General features: G+C 36.6%; 1 protein-coding gene across 1 annotated transcript in view; it reads left to right on the forward strand.

Moving 5' to 3' along the window:
* Positions 1 to 25,221, forward strand: part of Malrd1 (MAM and LDL receptor class A domain containing 1) — a 609,872-nt gene extending 584,651 nt beyond the window's left edge. The window contains exons 38-39 of the mRNA XM_059263620.1: positions 22,931 to 23,006; positions 25,138 to 25,221. Of these exons, the coding sequence (XP_059119603.1) occupies positions 22,931 to 23,006; positions 25,138 to 25,221 (160 nt within the window). The remainder of the gene's footprint in view (positions 1 to 22,930; positions 23,007 to 25,137) is intronic.
* Positions 25,222 to 25,826: the final 605 nt, after the last annotated feature.

The following is a 25,826-nucleotide window of genomic DNA, read 5'->3' on the forward strand; positions in this document are numbered from 1 at the left end:
GGCTATCAGGAAATAGAAATACATTTCCAGGTAAGGGTTGACTCCCTTCAAGTTGCTAGTCAATATGGTCTCAATGAACCCCAATAAATACAAGCTATTGCAGTTGCTCTAGACTACCCGCCAGAAATTGTTATTAAGATTTTATTATCAAAGACACCATATACTTGAGTCATAGGAAATAAAGAAATCAAGCTGGAACTGACCTGGAAGCTTCATCCTTGCTTGTTAACTTTTATAATGCCAGAAGGCACTATGCACAACACTCCTAAGGAAGAAAGCAAAGTATTCAATAGCCTTACCTAGCCTTGAACCATTAAAGTTGCCATAACAACTGCCCGATCAAGATTAGCTCATTGGATGAATAGTTGCATGAACTGATTAGTTTCTGATTGGATTGAAGATCTGCCCCACAATACCTTATCTTTTGAGACATGGTCTCTCACTTATCCTGGATCTCATAAATTCAACTAAGGTGGCTATCCAAAAAGCGTTAGGAATCCATCTGTCTTCCATCCATCTTTTTTGTGGGTATTGGGGATTTGAACTCAGTTTTTTACATGTTTGCATGGTAGGCACTTTACCAACTGAGACACGGCGCCAGGTCCTCATGGAATTATTTTTAAGGAACCTCCATAATATCAAATATTTTATGTATTAAACTTACAAAAGTTTTTAAATCTAGATATTAACTTAAAATATAAGGAGAGTGCTGAAGTGTAGAGAAATAACTCACTCAGAAGCATGTTCACCACATAAGCTGTAGCACCTGAGCTTGTTTCCCAGAATTTACATTAAAGACCCTAGTGTGGCTGACAGTCTTTGCGATTCTAGAGCTGGAGAATCAGAGCCAGGCAGATCTCTCAGCTCACTGTCGAGTCATCCTAGCCCATGTGGTGGGTTTGAGAGCAGTGCCAGAGGCAAGCTATTCAATCCTATTTGGTTTTGATATCATGCCAATATGTTCTTCCATCTTGTCAATATGAGTCACTCAAAATGTCCTCACCAATGCTGTTACAGAACTTATTACATGGTTTTGTAACAGCTATTTCCATATTAATGCATGTCTTTATGTCATAGCAGATAACATTGCATGCATAATTGGTACCTAATATGTGATAATAGATAATTATTTATGCTTTATTGGGTAGTACCACAACCAAAAAAATTACTTAGATCCAATAAAAAAAAATATTGCTATGGAATTTCACAAGCTGTTTTGGCCTGAAGTTATATAAAATATTTGGCCAAGAGATGATTAAGCAAAATAACAATGGCTTACTCAAAAACAATGCCAAAATCCAATGTACACAAAAATTAATTTAAGCAAGGAAATATCACCCTCTACAAGTAATCCTTGACTTAAGGTTTTTATTAAATGTTATAAAAAGAATCTATGGCACAAGAGACCCTTCAGTCACTTGAAAGAAAAATTTAATTAGTTTCTTTTAAAATATATTATGGAGACTCTGTGCTCAGACAATGTTAAGGACAGGGAAAGACTCTTAAAGTTGCTGTTAGAGATTTCATTTCCTGGAATGTGTTATAGGTTCCATGACCTTTGTATTAGCTACTTGCCATTTTGATTGCAGGGAAAAGAAAACAGAACTAGCTATCTTAATCAAAATGAAGAATTTAGTATAAGAGCCAGGGTGTTTGCTGGAGTTCAAGGATAAAAATAAATGAGGTGGAGCCTCAGCAAAACTGGGAACAAAGAGAACTCCTCATTGCCTCTCATTTCTGCCTCTCTTTGCTTGCTAGCTTTGTGATTGAATCTCTAGATATATTCTATTCTCTGTCCAATAACAAAACTGTCCACTATTTGTTTTCTCCCCAGACATGGAAAGAGATGAAATCTTTTTTTTTTTTTTTTTTTTTTTTTTTTTTTTTTTTTTTTTTACTGCTTCAAAGTATGCATTCCAAATGAAAAGCTTCTACTTAGCCATCTTGAGTAGGTCCCCATGTCTGATCAAATCACATATGGTTAAGATGTGGAGCATACCAATAATACATATATGCCCTACAGAGCAGCCAGGGTCCCATGGTGGTGAGAATGGGCAAGAAGGTATTCACAGGGCCTTCAGTAGTTATTCATAGAGGCAGGTAAGATGTCCCAGCAGGTACACAAACCTGTGTTAAATTTGATCCCCAAATACATGTTGGAAAGAGAAAACCGACTGCTGAAATAATTAAAAAGTGGCTCACATTAAGAGAAAGTAGATGGTGGTATCAAATCTGTACTGATAGATCAAGGTCAAAAAGTACATGTACACAGAGGGCGGCTGGTGCTTTCTTTAGCTATAGCCAGGTTGTATCTACTCTTTTTCTGTTTGTGACTGTATTGTCTTTGGTTGGGGAAAATTTGGTTAAAAAAAGTTTATTATCCCACCTCAGGGTATATAACCCACAAATACTGTATTAATTTAGTAACAAAATTATATTAATTTAGAACAAAATTAAAAAATAAAGAAACATATTTCATTTACATATACAGGGAAATAAATAAGTCCATGAAAATTGCTACAAAGTTTAGATATAAAATATTTCTTAAAACATTCACAGGATTATAATTAACTCAAACTGGAGTCTTGGGAGTCCAAGATCAAAGTGTAGTAGATTCCCATGAGACCTATTCTGTCTTCCTTGCAGATGGCCACCAACTTCCTGTGTCCTCACAGGACCTACAGTAGAAAGTCAAGTGTTTCTTCCTCTTATAAAAGGACTCTAATCCCTTAATTTAAGGAGGTTCAACTCTTTTGACCTCACATAAACCTAATTACTTCCTAATCCTATCAATTTAAAAACAACAACTTCAGCATATAAATTAGAAGGCTTAAAACGTTCAGCATATAACAGCATGAACAACAGCAGAATGATCACTGAGTAGCAATGATGTTGCTTTTAGGAATGTGATCTTAGACCAGTCTTATAACTCAAATGCACAAACATTTATGAAGAGTTCTCAGGGATGGAGAGATTGCTCAACCATGAAGGGCACTTATTTTATTCTGTTGAGCGTTATGATAAAATACAGACTAAAATCCTCCAAGAGTAACACGGGGAGAAAGAATGGTGAAGATTTCATGTAAGAAAAAACAGACAGGGATGTTCAGGATGCCCTATCACAGACCAGATATATTTGCCTATCAGCCTATCAGTGATACAGAGAGTTCCTTGAGATTCTTGAATGAATGGTACAGGTTCTAAAATAAAACATCTACTCCTATCATATTAAACTTTCTTTGTCATACCCATTCCTCATGCAAACACTTTGTATACTAACGTGAATCTTTGAATGCACAAATTTAGCGCCATTTAAGTTTGAATCCCCTGATAGGCCTAATCTGAACCCAGCAATGAATATTTATTCTAAGCAAAAACCAAAACCTCACTTATTCACTTCCTCAAGGCATTCAGCAGCTTTGGTAGCCAGAGTCTCCTGTGAGCCTATGCAGGTCACATAAAGGAACACTTATCCTTAGCAACTAGAAGCCACTAACACAGTGACCAGGGTGGGGTATAAGGCTCAAGAAACCTTTGCACTCTCCAACAGTCCTCATCTATAAGACACAAAGCTCATTCTCACATCGTGAGGGCAGGAAAAACAAACTGCCAAATCTCAGGGCCCTGTGCATGTCTTGGTCATTCTCAGACACGCCTGCTCAGTGTTGATTTTCTACAGGAGAACAGGGTTTTTAAAAATAGGATTGGGCTATAAATGCTATTTTCCTAGTCTCCCTATTCTTTTTACTAATCCCTACTTAAAGAGGATACTTAAGCATCCTGTTCCTTTTCCCTTAATTCTAACTCTAGCTTTTTTTTTAATTGTTGTACAATGGTAGAAAAGATATAAAATAGACACTCCAAAGGAAAGAAAGCATATTCTCACAGCTCATAAGATGTTCTTATTTTACACCCTGTTTACACTAGAGAGAGAGGTACCCAAGGCAAATCTTGATGTATGAGTTGAAGGTGGTGCAATCTGGGGAGCTGGCAACTCAAATGCACGAAGAGGGCTATAAAGAGGAGGTAGCATTTGTGCTGAATTTGAAGGAAGAAAAAATCATGTTGTTCAAAAAAAGACAAGAAAATATGGAAACTTGTGGGCTCAAAAATGGCACAATGGATTGTAGCATATGGGGAAGGTAACTGAATAAATTACTCTTTAAAATGTGTGTGGCAGAGACATTAAAGGGCTCGAACGCCTACTAAAGAGAGTCCAATTTACTTTGTTCTTAAAAAAAAAAAAAAGATGCTATCTTCTGTCTGTTCTAAGAGGTCTACTCTCTACTGCCAAATGGGGTAGACTTTTAATTAATTAATTAATTAATTTGTGTGTGTGTGTGTGTGTGTGTGTGTGTGTGTGTGTGTGTGTGTGTGTTTAAAGGCTGACCCCAATAGATTTCACTAAGGAGATTTCACCCCTGTCACCTGCAATAATTACATTGTATGGAGTTAATGGGAGCATTTGAGGGGAAGAATGAGAGGAGGGTTAGGTATTTGTAATCTGATAGTTATGCAGGCAGCCCTCTTCCCCACATACCACCACTGTTGTATCTGACTTTCAATGGCCCTTTACTCTTCCTCCTCCTTTCTTAAGTGGTGACAAACCTAATGTTCCTAGCCCAGCATTCTGTACCATCCCTTACAGTTTCTCTGTATTCTGATCACACCATTTGTGTAAGCAATGTTTTACCAAACAAATTTCTATTTTTCAATTTGAGTATGTCAGCCATTTCCCACTAGGACTCTACCTAATACAATTCAGGAAAGTGTATTAAGCAAATGAATCATGTCTATGTTTAAAAAACAAAACCAAAAGAACAGGTGAGAATAGGTGGAAGAGACTAAAAAGAGGCCCAGCAGTCAAGGGACAAAACTCTGTTCCTGAGTTCAGGTGAGACAAAGTGAGGACTTGACTTTAAGAAGCAGGGGTTTATATAATACAGGATGTGAGGGGACAACAAATAAGAATTAAAGCAGATTGCAGAGAATCAGACTTTGGTGACAGTATGACTGGCAGTGCTGGTGACATCGTTCCTAAACCAGGAAGAAAGAGGGCTTGGGCAATAGAGAAATAAACTACTTTGATATTTGGCATTTTCTTATATGTTAAATGATGAAGTTGGACTAGCCTACCATGTATAAGATATCCTCAAAATGTAGGCTACTGTTGCATATTTTTAGTATTTTTTTCTAGTAGAGTTAATATTATTTTTTACTTAGTCATCTCTTGAACGAAAATATTTATAAGATCATAGAATTGATATTCAGCTTACAACATTTTGTAGTATACTTTAGTGTGAAATGGAATCATACAGTTACAGTGTTTGTGCTGCTTAAATTACTCCTTTATGGAACTGGTGTTACAACAGCTGCAAAGTGAATTAAATCATTTTAAAGTTCTCTTCTGACTTTGAAATTGCCTAGTTTAAATCAGATATTAAGCTTAGCCCTTTGGGGGCCTAAGTATTCCCTGGTTGACATGGAGCTGCATTAATCCTTTCAACTTTTAAGGTGCCTTTTATTCAACACAGTATTGTCCTACTTTTAACTTTGTTTTGTGAGTCCCTGAAGGAGTTGTGTTCTGTTTAAAAACTTAAAAAGTAACATAACATATAGATTAGGATTAATTAAGATACCTGGAAAATTTTCCTATAAGCACTCAATTGTTTTAGTTCTGTTGGCTGACAAAATTCTGGGAGAAAAAAAGTAGGGAGAACAATGTTTAATTGTCTCGCATCTTGCTTAACACAAGGCAAATATTTCACTAAAAATGGTTAAGGCAAAAAAATATATATAGTTAGGGCATGAAGAATTGCCAAAAAACAAAACGAAACAAAAACATTGAAGTGTAGACAGATTTTTCTCTCCTGTCTGCCAGCTCCCAAATAACCACATGGAGATTTCTTATTAATTATAGAAGTTCAGTGGATAGCTTATGTTCATTTTTAACTAGCTTTTATAACTTAAATTAACCCATTTCTATACATTTGCATGCTGCCACATGGCTCATGGCTTATTACCTCATCTCCTACATGTCGTCCTTCCTCCTTGTCTCCTGGCGAATCTACCCATCTTCTTCCCAGTGCCTTCTGTGCTGGGAAATCCTGCCTAATTATTGGTCATTCAGCTTTTTATTAAACCAATCACTGTGGCATATCTTTACACAGCATAATCAAATATCATGCAACATTGAAATCTTGTGACCTGGGCTCTATGGCCTTTATAAGACCAAGACATAGGATGAGTTGTGAGCACAATGGACTTATTGATCAAAAATGAAGATAGAATAAATTTCCTTATATGCTGGGACAAAGAAAAAATTTTCAGAAAGCTTTTATTTAATTATTTCTTCAATGTAAAAATAAAAGATGAAAAATGAACACTTTCATCAAGGCCAAATCCAAAAGTAGTATCTTCTGCCATCATTCCCAGGGCACCATGAGAAAAAGGAACCACTGTCCTGGAGCATGATTTTATTTGACTCATTAACTTATTTCTTTGTCTCCTATAATGGATACCAACCATCTTAATAGCTGAATCCTCCACGCACTTATATTTATACCTCTAAGCCCAACAAATGGCAAAGGTATTCATCCTATCAAATGTTTATTATATCTAATTTTCCATCCTGTCTATCCTCAGGTATTGGAGCTCAGATTTTATATTATAAATACTAAACTTTCTCTGTAACTTATTCATCTAATAATTTCGGCAGATGATTAAAAAGGCTTGGATATCTTTGTATTCCTGAAGAATTTTCTTTAAACTTGGCTGATTTTGATTTTATTCTGTAGAAGTCAAAAGGACATCTAAAGGAATGCCAGCTGATGTTTACCTGTGTGGCCTTTGGCCTAGCCATTCCTGTGGTCATTGGTGGGCTTCAGATTCAATCCTTGATTGGATTTGTAAATACTAGAATTTTAATGGAGAGAGTGTCAAAAATTATAAGTCTAAATATTCATAATCTATGAAAAAAAGCAAGCAACAAAAAATCTCGGCATTTTAGGAAAGCTCCTGCTTTCCTAATGATTTGTGTTGGTGAGAGTAATACAGTCTTCATACTAAACTATTTAATTTGGATGGTCATATGTGTGACAGATTTTGCCCTGAAGTTACACTGGCACCTGAAAACTTATAAAAATTTATAAAAATATCATCCTTGTTTTGTTTTTCTTAGATCAAAACATCATTTCTAAAAGATTTTATAATGAAGTTGTTTCAAGAATATAAGACATATTTATAAAAAAATAGAATTTTTATGTGATTTCAAAATGACTTCTCATTTTAACTCCCTATCTCACATTTGTTTAAACAATTCTCCAATCATTTAAGATATTATTGAACTATATAAAATCAGTCTGATATCAGTATAGAATAAACCAAGCTTCACAGTATGTACACATGTTAGTATATTGTTGTTAAGGATCTAAAACTGTTAACTAATGTATTATTATTGGGTATGATTACAGAAAGACAAGTAAGTATTTGTGATAAAATATGAAAACCATTTTACGGTTTAGTAGCTCTATATTCTAATCAGTCATTCTAAAGATAACTAAGCATGATTATGATATCTGTTGGGTAGAGGTAGTCCCTGGACAGGATTCATTTTTCAGCGCTTTTGACTGTCTTCTGTTTGTCACTGTAAGTCTTCCATGTAAGAAAGATGGTGTCTTAGAGCCTGTCATATTTCTAGGTTGCATTTGTTTCCTCCTGACCAAGCAATTGGGGTAGACAAATGTGCTATAAAAGAATCAGAAACACTCCTATTAAGTAATGAGACTCAGGAAGGCAGAGAGGACAAATGAGCTATTTTGTCAGTAGTACAGCACACGGCATTACTATTATGTGTAGCGAGTACATCCAGTACCCTTGAGTAGACATCAGAATTTAACTGAGATTTATTTATGTCACTAGAAAGTAGAGTAGGAAGGCTGAGTTTTTTTATTTTTTCTCAGTAACTACTTTGTTATCCTTCCAATGGACTTATTTTTGTCTTGCAAATTTTCATTCACATGATTTCTCTTGAGAAGCATCCTTGGAGACACTCCTACAATGTCAGCAGTCTGTTTTCTGGGTTAGAATTTCAATCACACTGATGAATCAAAGGATAGAAAGACAACAGCCCTTCTGAGGTCAGCTTCCTTTCATCATTGTGGGGAGGAAGAATCACAAAATCATAACTCTCAGAATATTCTTTTTTTTTTTTTTTTGGTTTTTCGAGACAGGGTTTCTTCTCTGTGTAGCTTTGCGCCTTTTCCTGGAACTCACTTGGTGGCCCAGGCCGGCCTCGAACTCACAGAGATCCACCTGGCTCTGCCTCCTGAGTGCTGGGATTAAAGGCGTGCGCCACCACCACCCGGCCTGGAATATTCTTTCATGTACTATTAGCAACCATTTACTATGGACCTAATATAAGTTTAAGCTGAGAATATAAAAACAAATAATAGGCCTGGGGAGATCAGTGGTTAGAAGCACTTGCCATGTAAGCATGAGAACCTGAATTTAAATTTTTATCAGTTAAAGAAAGGTAGTCTTGGCAACTTAGGCTTAGAATTTTCAGCCTGGTGGGAAAAGACAGATTCAAGGAGTGTGCTGGTAAGCCAGCGTAGCCAAAAACGTGTGCTTTAGCTTCCGTGAGAGATCCTATCAAAAATAAATAGATAGATAGATAGATAGATAGATAGATAGATAGATAGATAGATAGATAGATAGATCAAGCAAGCAAGCAGAGGGCAACAGAGGATATTGACAAGTTCTTGTGTCCCCTGCATACACACATACACACACACACACACACACACACACACACACATACACACAAGCACTATGCATGGCATGCACACACTATTCACAAACACTATACACACCCAAATTAAATAAGTAAGTAACAGTTTATACGCTAGTGAGGGAGGTATATGTAAATCAAACAATCCCAGTACTGCATAGAGCTATTTCCTAGGATGCACTGAAAAGGCATAGGAAGGCATAGTGCTCTGAAGGGGATGGCAATATGACAGGAAGGTTGACTAAGAATTTGGTGAGGAGGTGACATCACAGAAGGTGAGATGACAAAGGAGAGCATCTCAGGAAAACAGGACCTGTCTAATAACAGAAATTACACGGATGATCAGTGTGAGGAATTCACAGGTCAGATGGGAAAAGAAACAGCTACAATTAACTGGGAATTATACGTGCACAGATCAATTTAGAGCAATCTACATAGATTGCTAACTGTGTACTGCTCTGTCTATGACTCCTCTATGTTTCTTATAAAGTAATAGTTTCAAAATAACTATAAATAAATGCTACTTTATTTTTTTCATTTTTTTCTAGTAAGTGTTACAAACTGAAATTAGATATAGATACAGGGACATTCTAACTAAATACATTAATAAATTTAAACTGACATACTTTTAAAGGAATTTGAGGATATTCAGAATTAAAATGAAACTGATTTTCTCAACAGATCCCTTACTTATAGTTGTCAACTTAAAGTTAATTGTCTGCAAACTTTTCAAAGAAAGAAGTTCCTGAGTAATTGCTGAGGGAAATCACAGAGGCTGATAATTAACTTCAACATTGCAATCAGTTTTCAATCAAACAGATTGTATGACTAAAAAATTCAATAAGGACATTACAGTGCATTTTCATACTCAACAATTTACAGGGAAAAACACTTCATTCTGATGACAGAAAGCAACACAGTAAATGGTCTTCTACAAGTGTGGGACTTCAAGATATCAAAAGAAGGGGAGGGAGAAGTATTTGCAGAATAGGTAGCTAGCAAAAAGCTGAATGAAGAGAAGAAGTCAGCCGGGACAATGACCACACTATTTGACAACACGTGCTACAAAATAGAGCTGCTCAAACTGTGTGTGCAGAAGGACCAGCTAGGATTTGGTTTTAATTTCCAAACTATCATAGGTTCATGTCTTTATAAGACAAACAATCATCAGAAAAATGAAATGGAAACACAAAATATTAGTAGAAATATGAGATAAATGGAATATGTCTCTCCTTTTATTTGAATAATGTCTTTTTTAAATTATATTTTTCTTTGTTTTTGAGAATTCCATACAGATATCTAATGAAATATGATCATATTCAACTCCAATATCTCCCCCTCCAACTCTCCCATTTCTCTTCATCTCCTCCAACATGTCTTCATGACCTTTAAAAAACACTGTGTCCAATTACTGATGCCCATATCAGGTCAGGGGATCATCAATGAAGCCTAGCAAACCGACCAGAAGCCACAACCTCAGAAAGAATGCGTTTCTCTCCTTCAGCAGCCATCAACTTAGAATAGTGCCTCAGAAAGCACCAGGCCTAGAGAGCGCTTCCACCATTTATGCAAGAATTTTGCTCAACTTGATCTTCTTCAGGTCTTCTGCAGATAACCCAAGGTGTTGTGAGATGATAAGTGCAACAGCCACATCGTGTCTAGAAGACAGCATTTCACAGCACTCTTCCAATTAGGTCTTTCTACCTCCTTTGTGATGTGCCCCAGCCATGGCAGGGAGCAGGGGTTTGAGGAAGATGTCCCATTTAAGGCTGAGCACTCAGTCTCTTTTTCTCTAGACTTCATCTAATTATGCTCCTATGCATTTACTGTTGCTCACTAAAAAAAAAGCTTTTCTGCCCATGGCTGAAACAGCCCGATGTATGTGTGTGTGTGTGTGTGTGTGTGTGTGTGTGTGTGTGTGTGTGTGTGTCTGTGTCTGTGTGTCTGTGTGCATGTATCTGAGACAATTTGACCATGATCCTAGAGCAAATTAATGAAAGTGAGTAGTATTCCAGAATCTATGACTCCTCCAACTGTGTGGGGTTTTTTGTTTTTGTTTTTTTTTGTTGTTGTTGTTGTTTTCTTTTTCTTTTCTTTCTTTAACTTTTATGAAACAGTGCTCAAATTGAGTCAAAAAGTACTTAGCTGGCCCAGAACAGCCACGCCACTATTGTGCAAGGGGACACACTTATTCTAAAGTTCAGAGTCCGGTGCTGTGAGACAATTGGTGTAGCATCCTGCACTGTACCGTCCAGTACTGTGGAAGCTAATCACCAGGAAGGAAGTTTCCCACTTTGTCTGAGATTGATTTCTGCATGTCCCACAGCTAAAGTGTATGCTGTCTTCAGCAACAGGACCTTATAATGTAGTCATGATGCAGAACCAAGAGCAATGGCAATTCCCTGGTTTGCTTGAGAGAATTCTGGAGCCTCCATTACCACTAGGGAGAGATCCAGTGCCTTCCACTGCAGCTTACATTTAGTGACCCTTGCCTTCCAGGGGCGCCATTATCCACCCATGTAGGTAACTACATTTAAACTCCTCTTTAACGCTATATTTTATTTAGCCTACTAACTAATGGGCTTTCTTCAACTTTTTGGATGGTATTTATAAACACCTCTCTCTCTCTCTCTCTCTCTCTCTCTCTCTCTCTCTCTCTCTGTGTGTGTGTGTGTGTGTGTGTGTGTGTGTGTGTTACATGTTAAGGCCATAACTTTACTGCTGTCACATCACCAGCTCCAAACATTTACTGTTGGTTTTCTATTATCCTATAATGAAACAAAGATTAATGAAACAGAAGCTACATGTAAACTGCTCCCTGAGTTTATAGCAGATAGTTGATTAATGTGTTCTTTTCCACACAAACTAAAAAGGCCTCTGACCATGGGAAGTTAATCTTGAAGTTGTATATAAGAAAACAAATGCCACAATGTCCAATTTTTCTTAAAATTTCTTATATAAGTTGTTGTCTTTTCATTGTCTAAACAATTGGAAAAAAACCTCTAGGTAATAAATAACTAATGACAGTCACAAACAAGGCAACTTGTCAACCAAAGAGACTGACTGTCAATGAGAGGTCAGAAAGGAAATTAAGGTTAAATTTCATGGAGAGCAGTACAGCTGGGAAAACCAGTGTATGTTAAGAAGAGAAGATACTGTAGGGCCTGATAGTAGGGTAAATAACAAATACAAAATAAAGTACAGAAGCCATCAGTCAGACTCTGAAGTTGGCAATGTTTCCAGCCAATGAGGAGGGCATTGAAAACAAACTGGGGAGTCTGGGATTTCTAATATATTTGTAAACTAAGCAGTGCAGCAGGGTTAGCAGGTAGCTTGAGAAGACATGATAAAGGGAGAATTATGGGAGCGGGTTGGGGGAAATGGGGACATCGATCATGAACAGTGAGATTTTATCTGCTGTTTAAATGCTGTGGAGCTCATATACAAGAACAACTGTGGGACCCTTTCTGAGCTCTACTAACATCACCCGACTCAGAGATTCTGGTTCACAACCACCCTGGGAATCATACTTAGGAACCAACACCAAAGGCAAGAAAAAGTTTTACATTTACATAATCTTCCCCTCATGATACTAACATCATGATGTGTCTTCTGAGCTTTATACACACCTGTCACCTCTAAATAAGAATCAGTAAATATGAACTTCTTCTGTTTTTTCTATTTTGCCCATTCTTGATTTTTTTTTTAAGATAGAGTTTTTGCACTTTCGAATGTTATTGAGGACTCCCAAGAGCTTTCATATAACGTGGTTTATATCTACCAAAATTTGCTATAGTAGAAATTAAAACTAAGAAATACTTAAGACTATATTTTATTTACTTTAACAATATCTTATATACTACCAAAAGAAGCATTAAAATGTACAGTATAATATATGATGTATATATAAAAACAGCAGCATTTTCTGAGAACTGAATTTTAAACAATGTGAAGCTTTAAATTAGCACATTCATAGAGGGAAAAGATGAGAAAAAAATATCCTCAGAAGATGTAGCTTATCAAAAATCTACTGAAAAGCTAGTGATATAGTCCTGCACTTTAAATTACAGCACTCAGGAATCTGAGAAAGGAAGATGCTTGTGAGTTTTAGGCCAAATTGACTACATGGAAAATTCACATTTTTTTTTCTGTCAGTCATTCTTTCAAAATAAGCATTGTTCTGCAAAAATAAGTTGTTAGTTTAGCATGCAACTCAATCTTATAATTCCTTCCCAAGATGTAACATATGCCTGTATTCTTTACTTGCATATTTCCCCTCCACGTGCCTATTATGCATATTTTCAACAACATAGCAAGGCATGTAGCTAAGAGTTAAGAGTTAATATGATTAATAATTGTTACTGCTTTATTAAAATCAAGATGTCTTCTTAAAAATTATCACATGCTTGTGGTGGTAAGAAAACAATGTACATTTCCATACCATGGCCCTGAGCAGTGCTTCGAGATGGTCAGGGTACCTCTCCATTACAGTCACTTGTTAGTGAAAATAAAACCAATAAAAAGTCCGTTATAATAAGAAATAATAAATTACCCTTGTATTCTGTCATTACTGTGGAAGTAGTTTTGAAATGAGAGATCACTGGAAGGGGTCTTCAAACACAGTAGTTCATAGACCGTATTTAAGAAATATTGCTTAATTTGTCTAAATATTTTTAAGGTATTGACAGGGCTGTACAATGCTGTCATCATTTAATCAAGCTTGTATTGTTAGATGTGGGGGTTGCAGCTAATATTTTGATAACTCATGATGACACCTTTCTCCATAAATCTTTGTCTCCCCCTCAAATTATCATCTAAATACTATCCTCTAGTAATTTTACCAGGTCAGGAAATACTTAAGGTGTGCTTTCAAATTCATGTCCATGGGAAGTCCCCTGCCCTGCGTCTGGTTTAAGTTAGGTGTCTGTGAATTCGCTAACACTGCACTTGAGAAGTAGAGTGATAACCAAGCTCTCACTGACAGCCCCACTTTACTCACGGTTGGGTTACAGGAACTCGAGTCAGCTGTATGCTTATAATTGCATCCATATTCCTGGGCATGTTCCCATGAAAGTGCTCCATCGTGGCTAGCTTACTTTTAAGCAGTCACAGGTTTTGTGGTCAACATATCAATTTCCCGCATGAAAAGATGAGAGAGAAGCATGGCAGCTGCTATCTCATTTGAGCAAGTTCAGCAAAACTTGGTGTCTTAGTGTGTTTTTGGTTCCATGACCCTAATGATGAATTTTTTCCTTTCCATCTTCTGGCATTTCTAGTTGTGTTTGCAAATCTAGCTCACTCTGAACTACTTCTACCAAATGTTTTGCCTTAAGAACTTGGAAATGAAACCGTCTAGCTCATTGATATTTCCCCCACTTACCTCTGTGTTTTCAAACTGGCCCTCTTCCTTCCCTTCTCTTCTGTGTAATCCGGCTTTACTCCTCCCATTTCTGCCCCTCCCCCTTTCCCTTTCTCTCCGTCTCTTCTCTTTTCACTTCCTTCTTTCTTTCACACAGGTTATTTCTTTAAAAAAAATAAAACCACTGTATTTCCAAATAATTGATATTGGATTATTTCATTCTCCTCCTAACCCTTTTTCATTTTCCTTTATCCAATCTCAGATTACTAGATCTTTTATAGATCAGTGAGAAAATGTATCTCTACTAGATTCTATTCCTTCTTTTAATATCTTAGTGCATCATGCAAATTTATTCTTTCTTTGGATTGACTTTGTTTTACCTATGAATGTATATGTATATATGTGTGAATGCCAGTGCACACACACCACAGCCTGTATATGGATGTCAGAGGACAACCTTGCATATGGTCTTCACTTTCTAACATACTTGAGTCAAGGTCTCTTTTTGTTGGCCACTGCTTATACCAGCCTCTTGGTATCCTGCCTCTGCCTCCTGTCTCACAGTAGGAGTGCTCTGATTACAGTGAAGTACCACATCCAGCTTTACATGCATTCTGAGGATTTGAACTCAGGTCCTCATACTTTCTATCAAGCAGAAGCACTGAGATATTGCCCCAGCCCCTGATGTTTAGTTTTTAAAAATATGCAAACATGAACAGATGAAAATGTCTCCTGAATTAACTTTTCTCTGTCCCTACCAGACCTCTAAAGAACCTCCTCTCATCCTTTGTCAGATGCTTTTTCTGCATAGCTTTTTACTAAAAACATATCTTGGCATAGTCTCAGCATTGTAGTTTGAAAGACATTAAAGCACTGTGCAAAACCTCCTGCTGCCTTCTTAAAATAATGTTTTGAACTTGTTACTTATTTGTGCTAGATGACAGTAGCAGTCTTCGCATATAAATGTCGCTTGTGCTTCTGAGTACCTGGTTTGTTTCCCTTTGAAAGTGTGGCTGCGGAACTGACTGGCCTGCTTACATCTGACTTCTAGCATCTTCATGGCATGCTCCTATCACACGGTGAATAAATATATGATCTCATTCCCATGTGCTATTTCATTCCCTCTGGTTCTTTCCACTTTCTCCCACTGTCTACACATTTGTACTATATGTTCTTTCACTGCATATTTTTTGCATGCCTCAAGTATGTCTTACAAAAATCCACTATATATTCTTTTAATTTTTAAATTGTCATAATTATCATTAAAATCAGTCTATTCAGACAAGCTAAAATTTGGGCTGCAAATCAAGAGGTCAGCTGTAAAATAAAACTTTTCTAAGGTTTCGATAAAAGGAAGATGGCCTAGACTGATCATTTGACACTGAAAAAATTTCATGGGAAACAAGGCAGCAGTCTCTTACCGTTGAAAATGCATGAACAAGCAAGATAAGAACAATGCCACTGCTCCCCTGGTTAGAAAACAGAAAGGTAAAAAGACCGTCTCTCCACAGCTTTTTAAGATGATATGGGAGGAAAGGTGAAATTAGTGATAGGTCCTGGTTGAAGAAAATCTTTCTAAAAAGATCTCTACTTCTCAGGGAAAATATATTCAATGAACATGAAAACAGATATGAAGAGGCTGAGACACATGGCTCAGTGGGTAAAGTGCTCTCTGTGCAAACACCGGGACCTGTGTTCGGATCTCCGGCACCCATGTTAAAGCCAAGGCCTCGTGCACTCTAGGGAAACACTCTACCACTGAGCTGCATTCCCAGCTCTTGGTGAAGTGCTGCTGCTGAGCATAGGGAAGAAGGAACAATACAGGCAGTGAATCAGCTTGGTTCTATCTTCAAGCCTTCAGAAAAATAATATAAAGCTACTATTTCTTTAAAAGTTTGGTTTATCCATGCTGTATTCCCAGCGGTGTCCTAGGTACTGGGACAGATGAGTAAAATAGATGTGATCTTTATCCATCAAGGAGCTAAAAACGACAGTCTCAATTGTTCTATCTTTAAAAAGGGAAGAAAAAGGGGACACCACACACACACACACACACACACACACACACACACACACACACACACATACACAGACAGAGACAGAGACAGAGCTGAAACAGAATGTTTTAAAAGATTCCTGATAGCATTAAACAATGTTTTAAATGACAGTGCTGGAGTTGGAGAGAAGGCTTAGCAATTGAGATGGCTCTTTCAGAAGATTAGGGAGGGTTTGGTTCCTATCACTTGTATTAGGCAGCTCATAATTTCCTAAAACTCCAACTCCATAGAATCCAGCACACTTTTTTGCCCACATGGTCATGTGAACACACAAATACATATATACACAGAGATTCACAAACACAGATAATCACACACACATATACACATTAAAAAAAGGAAATAATTTTCTAAATGACAATAGTAGTTATCACTACTACAAAGACTTATATTTCTGTAGGTAAATTTCTAAACAGTCTTATTAAATAAGGAACACAGAGCCAAATATAGGGGTGAAAGTCTTAGAGATCAGGGAAATAGTGAGAGCCACCAGCTAACCTGAGCTCACCACACCTAGCTTCCCAAGAAATAGAGCTACTTCCTGTCTACCCAGGCTTTTATTGCCTTGCTGTTCTGCCCTCTCATTGGCTCTTAGCCCAGCTACCTCACTTCCTTGTTACTGCCTATCTGTACAGACCTCCAGGTCTCTATGTTTGGTACTGGGATTAAAGGCATATGTCACCTCACTTGGTTGTTCCCCAGTGTGTCCTTGAACACACAGAGACTCTGCCTGTCATGTGACTGGATTAAGAGCATGTGCTACCACTGCCTGACTTTTGTTTATGGCTGGCTATGTCCTCTGATCTCCAGGCAAACTTTATTTATTAACATACAAATAAAATATCACCACATTTCAACACAAATAAAATATCACCACATATTTCCATTGAGTTCAAGCTCTGGATGCAGAAAAGACGGTAATTTAGAAAAAAAAAAGTGTCAAAAGAAGAAAAAAGTATAAAGAGAATAGTTTTCAATCATTGTCAAGAATCAAGGCACTCGTAACAACTGCACCTAAGAAAGTTTAGCATATCTACAAAAATTCCTCTAAAAAGAAATCCTAGAGGGATGAACCATGCACTGATCAACACTATAAGAGAATTTACTCTTGTAGAGAATTTAACATATGCTGTATGATTTATAAGCATTGGATGCATTTCATTAAGTGAAAAGAAATAATAAAAAATACCGTAGTCAGCACCATCATCCTAGCATCCCCCTTCTACCTGGGAACTAACAGCATTCATGTCTGGGAACTTGAAATATTGTCTGGATTCTCAGAAACAATATATAGAAGTTAGCTTATTAATGGAAGCCAGTTCTACCACACTATGTACACAGGCAATATCTTTTAATAGAAAAATCACTATGGTAATTGCTTCAAATTATTTTCATGTCTGCACTGCAAGTACATCAATTCCTGAAACTATGATTCTCCTTGTTCACTGCTGGCAAAATATAAACTTTGGCAGTCACTATGTAAGTCACCATACATAGTCTCCAGAAAACTAAAAAGAGAACCATCATATGACACAACTATGTAAGTCTTGATTATGTGTCAAATGCCTGTAAGTCACCATCCCACAGAGATAATTCTCATCTATGTTTAGAGCTGTACTATTCACTGTATCCAGGAACTAGAACCGATGTGATGTCCATCCATAGATGAATAGATAAAGAAAATGTGGTTAATATGTACAATGGAGTCTTATGCATCCATAAAGAAAAATGAAACCATGACATTTGCAGGAAAATAGATGAAACTAAAAACCATTATGTCAAATGAAACAAGGCAGCCTAATGTTTTCTATTGTATGAAAAGCCTTGATTTAAAGTGTGTGTGTAGTGTTTGTAGATCACAAAATGAGACAGGGCATCATAAGGGGAAATGAGTTTCTTAATGGAAATGGGAAGGAGAGGGCAACGGAAATGTAATAGGAAATGAGGGGAGGTAACCAACTAGATGGAGAGAAAGATAGGGGAGATGGAAAGGGGAAGATTAGATCAAAGTATAAAAGCATATTTACAAAGATGCCTGGATGACACTCGTTACTTACATGTTAACCTAAAAATAAATTAAAGATTGAAGTGAATAACAAGAAAGTATAGTTCTGCATGCTTTTAGGAGGACAGGGAAAGTCTGGTAATATTGTCTACTTGGAGATTAACAGAAAAGACCATCCATAGTCTCAGAAATGCTGTTCCCTTCTGTTTTAAATTTTGTACTGAAGTTTTGAGCTAGGTTCTCCCTAATCATCTTCTAAACCTACTTTCAGGAGATGCACTCCTGCATATATCTCTGTGTGTGCGTATGTCTCTGTGTGCATGTCAGTGCATGCATGAATGCACATGGAGGCCACAGAAGACCATTCACGTCTTTCTTTCCTTTGGAGTCAGGTTCCTTCATTGCATGGATCCCATCAAGTTGCCTAAGATGGTTATTCTGTTAGCTCAGGAATCCACCTGGCTCTACCTCTCTTGCTCTGGGATTATAGGCGTCTACATAAGCCCTTATCACATGCATTGTAGGAACTGAATTCAGGTTCTCATATTTACGTGACAAGCTTTTTTTCTGACTAAGCTGTCTTCCTAGCCCCAAGCGTATTTTTAATGTTTATATTATGACATCTTTGCTTAAATGGAATAGTAAAAGGGCTAGGTGTTCAGTGGGTTTGACCTAGAAGCCAGTCCGTTTTCACCAGCATGTAAAATGACAGAGAGATGAAATGGAGAAAACCAAGGCTAACAAAGATATTAAGCCACACCTGACAAAAGTGGCAATTATGTGTATAAGTTTTATAAGTGGTACTCTTCCTAATCATAAAAGTAATTAAACAAATTATGAAAGTACAACAGTGTATAAAATATTAATTGATAAATTTACAGTGCATGAGGGGTTTAACTGGCCTTTTCCTGTCACTCCTGTCCAGTCACCTGCCAAAAGCCAGTCTTCAATACTTAGAGTGACAGTTGTGTCACTGTCTCCTTTCTGTTCCTTTCAGCCTGGTCGAGGATTTATTTATTTGGTACTCTAATGTTTTATCATAGCAGGATAATTTCTCCAAAGCACCAGCAATTAGTTGTGCATTACTGCTTAATGATTATGGAGTTTCTATTTGAAGTGATGAAAACATTTTGGAGATAGATAATACTGACAGTCGCATAAGATTAAGAATATAATTGATAAGAGTGAAGTGTACAATTCAAATTGGTTACATTGGCAGATTTATGTTAGCTACATTGACCATAATCTTATGTTAGTCACTAAAATTTAATAAAACTTAATGTTGTCATATGACATTGAAGTGTGTGTATATTATATATATATATATATATATATATATATATATATATATATATATGATTGTGTGAATCAGGGACTAGAAAAATGGCTCAGTGGGTAAATGCTTACTGATCTGCTTACTGATCAAGGATAAAGATTTATATTCAGATCCCCAGAACCCATGTAAAGTCAGGCATGTGTAGTAGCCCATGTCTGTAATTCCAGCACTCATACAGTGAAATTAGAGGTGGGAACTGGAGAATCCCTAAAGCTGTGAGCCAGCTAGCCCAGTTTACACAACAGTGAATAACAGAGACTCTCTTAGACATACACGAGCACCTACACTTACATAAATGAACATATATATATATATATATATATATATATATATACATATGTATCCCCCCATACACAGACACAAAGATTTTAAATGTGTGAATTATATGGCATATGAATTATATCCTAATAATGCTGTTCAAAACAATATAAACATTCACCACAGAGTCATGTTTATTGCTATAACATAGATGAGTTTTGATTTTATTCTTTTTCATTTTCTTCATTGCTCCTTTACAATATTTGTGGATTAATATTACAAGTAACTCCGTGTTTAGATTTCTGTTGGGGCTATCAACATTAAAAAGTTTTGTACAGTGTGTGAAGTAACAAATTAACTTAACGGTGTTATCTGTAGGGCATGTGTGATGTTTAATATATATAGATAGGACAGATATTAATATTTAACCCAAAGAACCAAGAATTCTCAAGAATAGGAGCCGTACCTTTGGTTGAAAAACAAACAAAATGGCTTGAGGATATGAAGAAACACCAACTTTGAAGTAGGAGGATTTACAAACACTTGCCTTCCACCACTCCATACTGATGTCCTTTTATTACAACTCCATACCCCTAGAGCACAAATTACCATCTTTGTAGGCAGTCATCAAACCCCTGAAACCCAGACCCCACCTGTGTATTTCACTTTAGCAGAAAAAAATAAAATTTTAAATTATTTAAGACTTAAGAGTCTTTTCAGAAGAATAATTGCTTCCTTCCACATATTTAGATGATGGGGGATTTTATCAACTTCTGCCTGGCAATCTCTGCATTGCCTGGGGCTCCATCAGTCCAAAGCCAAAAGCCACTGTCTTAGAGAAACATCTTTTGTGTCACTCTGCCTGGTCCATCAGGTTCTAGTCACCTGCTCAGTCCCTTGATTGTCTGTCCTGCCTAGCACTAGAGTTAAGCGTCTTCTACTCCCTGGTTTTATTCCCAATTTGAACTTAGACTGGATTGCTGTTTTCAGGGTCTGCTGTCTGTGACTGCCTCACGTTTCCTACTTCCTAGCTTTACTCTGTTTTGATACTTGCTAAGTCATGTTCAATCTGTCCCAGACCAGCTCTTGCTTTGGCATTTTGACACATTTCAAAACAACCTTTACTCTCTTGCCAGCCACCAGCTAGAGAGTGGTCCTGCCTAGGTGCATATGCTGAATTTACTGCTCTGACAGTGTAACAGGGACTAGTTTGGGAAGAGACAAACATGAAGATTGAAAATGAATTTATCCAGGTCAAATGGAGAAATTCCTAATATTCCATTAGTGGGTTAAGGAATTAACCGATAGATTGTTGAATTATTTAAAGTTAGATATATAGCTGTTTTTCAAATTATTTCCCACAAAAATCTGTACTAAGTATATTTGTCATTTACCAAAATGTAATCTTAATGACAGTAAACTATTTCATTCTTGACAGATTTAATCCAATGGTTTAAAAAGCAATAGCAGTAGCATACTTAGACAATATTGACACTGTGTGGAAATGTGTTTCCAAGGAAACATCATTACCCAAGTTAGATTCTGCAATGCTTCTGCTGCTTAGGAAAGGACTGTTTGGTTTGGGTAGAGGGTAATAGGAGGTCTAGCCTCTGGAAACTTTAAACAGAGTATCAGTAAGAGGTTGGTCTTTTCTTTTAGTATTTAGGGGTGTATACTGACAAACTTACTAATTAACATTGTACCCTGATAAGGCAAAAAATATTAAAGCATATACTTTTTCCCTCTTGGTTGCTGTTAAGACAATGGTAATCATCCCAGAATTGCCACCCATCTCTGTCTCTCTTTCTGTTCCCCACCCCCGTGTATGTGTGCAAGTATTTGGGATTTTCACTTTATTTTAACTGAGCAGTCCTTGGTTGTATTATTTTTGTTCCTGTTGTGAGTGCCATTTTTTAAATTGGCTGTTCCAGAGTTGCTTGTCTTCCAATGAGAACAGAAAGTATAAAAAGAAAGCAATCGTCTAGGAGTACAGTTATGCTGAATTGTTCAGATTTAGTCCATGACATGAAAAGAAATACTCACATGAAAAACTCTTCAAGAGACTGAACAGAAGACTCAGTGGGTAAAGGACTTGCCATGCAAACTAGAGAACTAGAGTTCAAGATGCCCTAATTCATGTAAATACTGGGTGAGCATGGTAACCTTCTTGTAATTGTAGTCTGGAAGGTAGGGAGACAGGGAACCACAGGGACAAGCTGCTTAGCTAAACTAGACAAAATGGTGAGCTCCACAGCCAAGAAAGAGACCCTGCCTCAATGAAGAAAGTGGAGAATCATCAAAAGAGACTTCCTATATCAATTATAGGTTTCCATACAAGATTCAAATAAGTGCATGGCTATCACACACATGTTCCCACACACGTGAACACACACACACACACACACACACACACACACACACACACCAGATACATGCAAAAATAATTAAAGCAAAACTCTCAAACACTCAAATATAAGATTATTGATTAAACTACTAGATAGAAATCTGATGGTCTACAGATTTCTACAGAAGATACTGTCATAAGGCGTGGTCTCAGGATGTGGTTTGGCACTTCCAGTCTAAGAGAGTCCAAAGCAAGCTTTCTATATTACAGTGTCACATTACATTGTCCTTCTGATATTGCATTGTTAGAAAGTCTTGAGCAATATTTAAGAAGTCAACATTGAAATCAACTTACACCCCTTTTATTTGCCAGAGTCTATTTGGATCTAAATATTCAAGAGCTCAAATTATATTTGTTTACAAGAATGTGGTTGCCTTGGTGTCCTGCAGAGAAAAAATATATTTTATGGTAATATTGATGAAAATAAGTGTGCTGGCGAGACACTGTGTCTCTCAAAAATTTCTAACAGTGACCTGAACAAGTACCGTGAAGCACTTGATACTTATTTATTGCCAGATAAGGCAATGCATGCCTATAGTTCCTTCACCTAAAGGTTAAGGCAGAAGGACGGACAGTTTGAGGCTGGACTGGGCAACATAGCAAGACTCTGTTTAAAAAATGAATAAGGAAATAAAACACCAGTGCTCTTTCACTAGCGTTTGAGTCTTTGTGAGCCTGTTTTGTCCTTGTTGTTGTTATTTTGTTTTGTTTTGTTTTAAGGAAATCTGACGGGGGAGGCAACTGTGCCTTTGTCAATCCAGTTTATGGGAATTTCATCAACCTAGAGAAAACAGAGGTAAGTGGAGAGGCAAATCACATTGATTCAGAAGCAAATGTGTACATGTACGCATGTGTGTGCACATACACACACACACACACACACACACACACATACAAAGACATCCTACCCACCACCAAATAGTTGTGTTTGGAACCATTTCTACATCACGGCTAAAGGAAACATTCTAATGGACTATTTCTATTTCAATTGGGGGTTAAAAATCATTTAAAGCTCTAAAAGTGAGTGATATTTTCCATTTAGGACAGTTTGATTCTGCTTGTAAAATCAGTTCACTGTTAAATGGCTTTGTGGTCACTGTACAGCCTCCAAGAGAGCTGGTAAATCTGGAAAATATCAACTTAACTAATGGAGGAGCATTAGTCAGCTCTTCCCAGTAACTGCTCCTTGGGTGTGTTGTTGGCTTATTTGTAGCCTCAATAATAAGTATATAGAAAGCTTGGGGTTTTTTTTCTTATTACGTTTTTAAAGATTTATTTTATATGTGTTACATGTCTGCATGTTTGTGGGGGGAATACATACACCTGAGTGCAGATGTAGGCAGTAGGAAGTGCACTCAGAGCTGGATTACAGGTGGTTTTGAGGTCAGACATGATGCTGAAGCCAAACTTGGGTTCTCTCTAAGAGCTGTGCATGCTTTGAAGACCTGAGCCATCTCTCTAGCCCTCCTGCTTAATTTGTGTAAAATAATCTATCAACTGTTTCTTATTTTTTTTTTTTGGTCTTGATATTAAAAATGAGCACCAAAGGGTCACCCTAGATGGTTTCTAACATTTCAGGACCTTTGTATGATGTGGTTTAAGACTAATAAGTGTGGGCTTTTTATATTTTCATGTTTTCTTCAAAAAATATGTCATGTATACTTTTAGTTTTGTTTAGGTGGAAACAAACAAACAAACAAAAAAAAAAGTGGAAGAAGAAGCAGGAAATTTCCCTGATTGTGAAGGAATTTATGTGAATGATTCAATGAGAACATCAAACATATCCCTACTCAATTGATAATATATACCTACAGACATGCAATACTTAATCAATTGAATAAGAAAGACATAACAAAGTATATGTATATTTTTACTGAAGATAAGAAAATTTGGTCTTTTTATCTGCAACTTAGATAAGCTTTTGGTGTCTGTTAAATGCTAATTCTAAAAAGAATTTAAATGAAAAAAGCTTTAGATGTGAAAATCTGTATGTTAGTATCTCAACAAATCAGCAGTCAGTAAATAGTAGCTAAGAAGGTGCCCTACATTCCTTGCTTTCCCTGAGAAGACAGCCATTATAGTATTCAGGTGTGTGCTTCCCAGAATGCACAGGGAGAGGTGTAGATCAAAGGCCCACTTTTCAACATGCTCTCATGCAGGTTTCCCTGCAGTTTCCTATTGATCCCTCAAAGCAAAACTTCTGAATTTTATTTTCTTTCCTTTTCATATTCTTTTAAAATTCAACTTTCAATTCATTAAATATGACTAAAGAAGAAATCCTGTCACATCTGTTTCTATTGTTTTTGGAAAATGAATTAAATATATTTTATCTTATTTGACAGGAAAGAAAATAGACTTATCTAAAAAAATATTCAAAAACTCATGCAGAAATGTCTTATAATGATATTGATTTGGGGAGCATAGTAAAACAAAACAAACAACAACAACAACAAAAACTCAATCACCCATCAGCCGCCATCAAATACGTTCAACCTTTAGCCATGTTTGTAACTTTTCTTACCACATGTCTTCCCCAATCCACTCATGATCTAAGCAAATCACAGCTATTATTTAATTTAACTATGAAACTTCAGTTGTAAGAACACGTTTAAAATATACCCATGGTATCATGCCTAAAGATGTAGCAGTATTTTCTTGATACTCTCTAAATATATTCAGTGTTCAACCTGCTCCAGTTGTCTTCCATGTAAGTAAGGCTTTTGTAGTTCTGTCCAGCTTTTGTTGGTACTGTATTTTTAAATCAGAATTTCTATAAAGAACAGTGTGAGCTGGAGCAAGGCTTGGGGCAATCTGATTATCATTACTGTGATATTAATTAGAAATAAGCTTCATTCTTCATGATCCTTTCAGGAGTTTCCTGTCTTACTCTAGAAAATACTAAACTTCTAAATGTGTTTCCTCCTTAGAGTTCCATCTATTCTTTCTCAAATCCATTTTACGGTGCAACATCAGAAAGCCTGGAAACGGTGTCTCATCATCTCAAATCATAACATCAAAACTGTTTCATTCAATATGTGTTTATAGAAAATTTCATTCATTAAACTGATTCTATATAGGTTAAAAAAAATCAAATGTTAGTGTGATTACAACATACTGAAGTGGAGCTCCTTGTAGATTATTTGAATGTGTCCATGGAATCACAAAAAGTTCCTAATCTTCATTGTATGTCTGAGTACTTCAATAAAACATTCTGCCTAATCAATGTTTGTTCCTTTTATTTTATCCTCATCATTTATTTTTAAGGGACTAAAAGACAGTTTATTTTAGAGCCAAAGTTCAGTGACCATGTCCTGAGAACAAAGATTTAGGTTACCCTAAATTTTGTGTTATTGGAAGTGGTTTCACAGTTTTGCAAAACAAAGAAAGTCATAAATCAAGGCAACTTTAAAATACATTGGTGAGTACATCAGGGAGGTGGTTATAGTAAGATAGGGCAAGCTTTTCTATAGGCCTCAGAGGTTATCTCTAAAACTTACGATCACATTGTTTCACATCTGGAATATAAAAAAATATTAAATGTTGGTTTTTTTTTGCTAAAACTTTAAAACAAAGGTAAGCTCACTCCCTTTGCAATCTCATGAGAATGGGCAAATGA

This window comes from Peromyscus eremicus, chromosome 5 (assembly GCF_949786415.1).
Source record: "Peromyscus eremicus chromosome 5, PerEre_H2_v1, whole genome shotgun sequence".
Classification (NCBI taxonomy): Eukaryota; Metazoa; Chordata; class Mammalia; order Rodentia; family Cricetidae; genus Peromyscus; species Peromyscus eremicus.